Source organism: Sphaeramia orbicularis, chromosome 14, assembly GCF_902148855.1.
Source record: "Sphaeramia orbicularis chromosome 14, fSphaOr1.1, whole genome shotgun sequence".
In the NCBI taxonomy this organism is placed as follows: domain Eukaryota; kingdom Metazoa; phylum Chordata; class Actinopteri; order Kurtiformes; family Apogonidae; genus Sphaeramia; species Sphaeramia orbicularis.
In genome coordinates this window covers 51,321,737-51,327,736 of record NC_043970.1, presented here as the reverse complement: position 1 = coordinate 51,327,736, position 6,000 = coordinate 51,321,737, and the positions used below count along the sequence as shown (strand labels likewise).

The window sequence follows — 6,000 nt, the reverse complement described above, 5'->3', positions numbered from 1 at the left end:
TTAAAAGTGAATATTGGTTCCAAATATTAGGTATATAAAATCAAAATTGTAATAAATTAAAACTATACTCAAATATTTGACATAAAAGCAGATCTTTACATAGGCGTTTTTACCCCTAAAAGTGCAGTAATCAAACACTGTTATCATGATAATTACAATTTAAACGGTAATACTAACTGTCTGCAATTTTACCACCATTTATCGTTATACTGGTAATTGTTACATCCCTAGTTTTCCAGTATGTCGTGATAGTGATGTAATGTAATGAAATGAACATGTGATATTTATGAGTGAAAAGGAATAGTTGATATGAATGTCTTTATTTATGATACTATAGAAAGTGAAAGATTATCATAAAATATGCTCTATGTGATCTGAAAAATGTGAATTATTTGTCATCAGCGGCTGTGTTAGTAGTCAGCTATTTCATTAAAAAAAAAAAAAAAAAAGTTACATTAAAATCTGTAATGTATTGATAAAATATAGCTCTTTTTATTATTTTCTTGGCTGAATTCATGGCATTATCACACTGAGAAAAAAAAACAATTTGTTGTATTTTATTTCAACGATCTATGAACAGCATTTACAACGTATCATATACAACATATTAACTTTATCATGATTTATATGAAATGAAGGATGCTACAACAATAAGGTGCAATGTGAAATAAATAAATTCAGTCTTAATTTAAGATGAGCAGTGAAGAGAAGTATTAATAAGCACCCTTCTGTTGGGATTAGAAAAGGTGGAAATAAACCACTCAGATAAAGTAGTAATACCACATTGTACAAATATTCCATTACAACTGAAAGAGTTCAAATTGTTACATCAGTAAAAGTACACCAGTAACTAGAAATACTGAATAAATGTAATGCGATGAAGTGCAATAAATGGAAATACACCGGTAAACTATAAGTATTCCATGGTAAACGGATTCAACTTTAGGAAGTGAAAATGTTCAGGTGTCTATATGTAATATTTCAACTTTAAAATATAAAAAAAAAAAAAATACTTGAAATTCTTATTAGTGTTTAGAATAAAGAGCTGTGAAGTTCTGCAAAGATGACAATGTATTTCAGTGGTCTCAAACTCATTTTCTTTCAGGTTCCACATTCAGCCAAATTTGTTCTCCAACGGGTTGGACCAGTAAAATAATAGCAAAATAACCTATAAATAATGACAACTCCAATTATTTGTCTTTGTTTCAATGCAAAAAAAACCCATTAAATTATGAAAATACTTACTTTTCTAAACTATCCAAACAAAAAAGATGTGAATAACCTGAAAAAACAGAAATTTCTTTAAAAAATTAAATGCAATTTTGACAATATTATGCCTAAACTTATCATTTCTACATGTGCATTATGGTTCAGATCTACAAAGACAATGTTGTTCATCCATCAGTCTCTATGACAACCTTGACTTCAGTTTTTGTGGGTCCTGGAGTGGCTTGTCGGCCCAATTTTTGCCCTGAAGTATTTGCCACAAAGACAATAAACACTGAGGAACAGACAGAAAATTGTTAAAATTGTGTTGAATTTTCTTTAGACATTTCAGGTTGTTCATATTTGTTCAGGTTATTCACATTTTATTGTTTCAGGATAGTTTGTAAATGTAAATATTTTCATAATTTAATGTTATTTTTTGCACTAAAACAAAGACAAAAATTTGAAGTTGTCATTATTTATAGACATAATGTAATATTATTTTTTTCACATCAAACCGAGAAGAAAATATGGAGTCATTGTTTTTTGTAATTTATTACCTCTGGCTTTGTGTGTTTGTGTGCGTGTTTGTTTGTTTGTTTGTTTGTTAGCAAGATAACTCAAAAAGTTATGGACGGATTTTCATGAAATTTTCAGGAAATGTTGATACAGGCACAAGGAACAAATGATTACATTTTTGTGTTGATTGGGGGGGTGGGGGGCTGATCTGCCCTGGTGGAGGTCTGCACTCTTAGTGCTTTTCTAGTTCCTCCTCCAATCACTCCTGCTCAAACTCTCATTTTCCCATTTGTCCCACATTTGCTAATATTCCCTCCACTCTTTCTCCACAGCATGCACACACACTCACAGCACGTTACATTCCAAACATCCAGTGTTGTGACTTCATTTGTCGGCCAAAAACAATAGTCAATTAAAGGGTTCGGCCTGTCAATCATCACACTGTACTTCATATCAAAAATATGAAATGTTTATAGAATCAAAATAAATCATGAATAACAATGGGTTTTTTTTTCCATTAATTTTTTACTGCCTCTGGACATACAATTTAATGCTTTTTAATGCCATTTAAGGACTCAAATTTCACAAAATCTGTTGAATGACTTTTAATGTTTTTTAATGACCCCTGTAAACCCTGACAATGTTTGTCTGAGTTTGGAATTTGGAACTGAACTATGAACAATTTCTACAACTTCACTTTGCAAATTCATTCCATTATTGGAGCCTTTGGTGGGCCGCATTTGGCCCCCGGGCCACATGTTGGAGACCCCTGATGTATTTAACTGTAGAGAGTGAATTTATTCCCAGTGATGGGTTGGGGGGGTTTACGTGGCCACTAGAGGGAGTCTCAAAGCATCAGGAAATGACCAGATGGGATGAGAACTATTAAGAAACAACTTTTAGAGTAAAAAAAAAAATAGGTGATTATAAAAATAGAAGCTGTTGTTTTCTCTTCTGAACTCAGCTGTAAATGGATAGAATGGCGTTTGATGCTGAAATGTCTGCGGTTCGTTGGTTCAGACTAAACTGTGACAGTTCTGACCTTGTTTGTTGGATTCCAAACAGATCTTTAGTTCAGCTACTGACAACACAAACTGTACAGAGAACAGCGGCGATTTGAGCTTTTACTGTGTCTGTTTTCAGTCTAAAAACACAGCTAAGCTAACAGAGCTTTCATGTAAACTATCAGCTGATGCAGCATGTGAAGATTATAAGACACTGTGTTATTTTGAGCGACTGTTAAAATAAACGTCTATGAGTTTTAGTTTGAAGAAGAAAACTTGATGATACCATAATACAGATGTGCGGGAACAATTAGCTTTATATTTTATACAGTGAGTGATACCGTCTGTGGATGCATAGGGTTGATTTGTAAGTGTGTTCTGATCCCAGACTGACCCCTGCTGGAGAGAGTTTGGAACAGTAATACTAAATAGACCCTTTTCAAAGTCTAATTAGATTGCATCTTAAGGTGATTTATCTTATTTTCATAAGACCATGTTTTTCCACTGTAATGTACATATAAAGTGGGTGTATCGTGTTTTTACAGGAGTCATTATCTGCTCAGTGATTTTCTGGACCAGAATTATGTAAAATTCTGCCTACTTTCACAAATTATAATGATTATTTATAAGACAATGTCATCTTTAAACTAAACCTCTATTGGAAACTGTGCTTTATTTCAATAAATAGTGAATCTGTGATAATGACAGTAAAATAAAACTGATGAAATGATCATACATCCAGTTGTTTTTGGTGAAAATGTTGTCCTCAGAATGCTTCGTACATGAAAAGGCTCAAAGACATCTTCATTAATTATTCTGTAAGAAAAAGAAAATTACAATCAGTTTTCTGCATAAGGATGCCATTTGTCTCACTGCTGTGTCCATGACTAGACTGATATGCAGCACATCCAACAGAGAATATACAACCCATAAACATATATGTTTATATTATAAACAAGTTATAATTTATGAAAGAATATCTCATCATTTCATGCAACATAAAAAGCTGCTGTAAAACAGATTCCACGGAGAAACAGATGCAGCTTCAACTTGGTGCAACTTTTAAGCTAATTTATTGATGCATAAGGTTAATGTATGAATAAATGTGCAAAGGAAACAAAAACATCACAAATCATTCCAAAAATTCACATTGGACTAATATTATTCAGACTTCTGTGGTTGTTGAAGTAGTGGAGGTTGCAGTGGAAGATTTACTTTACAGTTTACAGACACGGAAGATTCTCAGTTAAAACTAGTTCCATCTGCTTTTCGTTCCTGCCTGTGGCCATTAGACGGTTTAATTCCACATTATAACGACATAATTTTTAATAACACAATTCTTGCACACTTATTTCTGTATATTTCTTTAAATATAATATTCACAACAGCTACAGTATATTGATAGCATGTTGTCTGGCACACATTGAACTGTTGTATATCATATTGTATGTACATATATATACAGGGTGGGGAAGCAAAATTTACAATATTTTGAGGCAGGGATTGAAAGACAGTGTATGACCAATTAGTTTATTGAAAGTCATGAGAATTTATTTGCCACAAGAAAATGTCCATAATAGAAAATGTTTTTATTCTATGTGTCCTCCTTCTTTCTCAATAATTGCCTTCACACGCTTCCTGAAACTTGCGCAAGTGTTCCTCAAATATTGGGGTGACAACTTCTCCCATTCTTCTTTAATAGTATCTTCCAGACTTTCTGGTAATAGTTTTGCTCATAGTCATTCTCTTCTTTCCATTATAAACAGTCTTTATGGACACTCCAACTATTTTTGAAATCTCCTTTGGTGTGACGAGTGCATTCAGCAAATCACACACTCTCAGACGTTTGCTTTCCTGATTACTCATATGGGCAAAAGTTTCTGAAAAGGTATGGATAATAGTGTTAGGTATGATTATGACATCAGTATATGTTTGGTTTCAAAACAATTGACGTAGTGCCTGCTGAGAAAAAACAACTAAATGTTCAGTGTAAATTTTGCTTCCCCACCCTGCATATATAAAACATTTTCTTTGTTTGTCATATTGATAAATTCTTTCCTGCTATTTTTTATTCTACTTGAATGGAGCACCTTTAACACACAAAAATTTCCCCCTGGGATTAATAAAGTATTCTGATTCTGATTCTCTGATAATTATAGATCTATGGAATAACATCTCGTACCTTCAGCTGCTCATGTATCCAGTCAATAAAGTAGGTGACGTTGGTGTAGACTCCAGGTTTATTAGGCAAAGCACATCCAATCCCCCAGCTTGTGACCCCCATCACCCACCATACACCTCCCTTCTTGACCACCAGGGGGCTGCCGCTGTCCCCCTGAATGCACACGAGTCAAATATTCATCAGGTTAGAGCAAGGGTGTCAAACATACGGCCTGTGGGCCAAAACCGGGCCGCTACAGATTCCAATTCCACCCATGGGATGAATTTGTAAAATGCAAAAATTATACTGAAAACATTAACAGTCAAGGGTGTCAAACTCATTTTCACCCAATTTGATCTCAAGTGGGTCAGGCCAGTAAAATAATAGCAGAATAACTTATGAATTAGGGGACTAAAACTCATTTCTTTCAGGTTCCACATTCAGCCCGATTTGATCTCAAGTGGGCCGGACCAGTAAAATAATAGCAGAATAACCTATAAATAATGGCAACTCCAAATTTTTGTCTCTGTTTTAGTGCAAAACAACCCCATTAAATTATGAAAATACTTATTTTTATAAACTATCCAAACAAAAAAGATTTGAATAACCTGAAAAAACTGACATTTCTTAAGAAAAATAAGTACAATTTTAACAATATTCTGCCTCAACTTATCATTTCTACATGTGCATTATGGATCAGATCTACTGAAGACTTAGTAATAGGCAGAAAATTGTTAAAATGGTGCTTAATTTTCTTTAGACATTTCAGGTTTATTGTTACAGGATAGTTTGTAAAAGTAAATATTTTCATAATTTAAGGTTATCTTTTGCACTAAAACAAAGACAAAAATTTGAAGTTGTCATTATTTATAGGTATAATGTCCTATTATTTTGTTCACATCAAACTGAGAAGAAAATATGGAGCCACTATTTTTTAATAATAATAATAATACATTTTATTTATAAGTGCCTTTCAAGACACCCAAGGACACTGTACAACAAGATAAAACAAACAATCCATAAAATACAAAGAAATAAACAGATTAAAACAAATAATTACTATATATAGAAATGAAGTAGTAGAATGGAGATTAGAGCTTATGGGGGGTA

The 6,000-nt window shown here is 33.1% G+C and overlaps 1 protein-coding gene across 1 annotated transcript in view; it reads right to left on the bottom strand.

Moving 5' to 3' along the window:
* Positions 1–3,383: 3,383 nt before the first annotated feature.
* The window catches only part of tmprss2 (transmembrane serine protease 2), a 31,803-nt gene continuing 29,186 nt past the window's right edge, over positions 3,384–6,000 (bottom strand). The window contains exons 13-14 of the mRNA XM_030153390.1: positions 4,912–5,064; positions 3,384–3,545 (exon numbers count right to left, since the gene is read on the bottom strand). Coding sequence (XP_030009250.1) covers positions 3,537–3,545; positions 4,912–5,064 — 162 coding nt within the window. The 3' untranslated portion in view covers positions 3,384–3,536. The remainder of the gene's footprint in view (positions 3,546–4,911; positions 5,065–6,000) is intronic.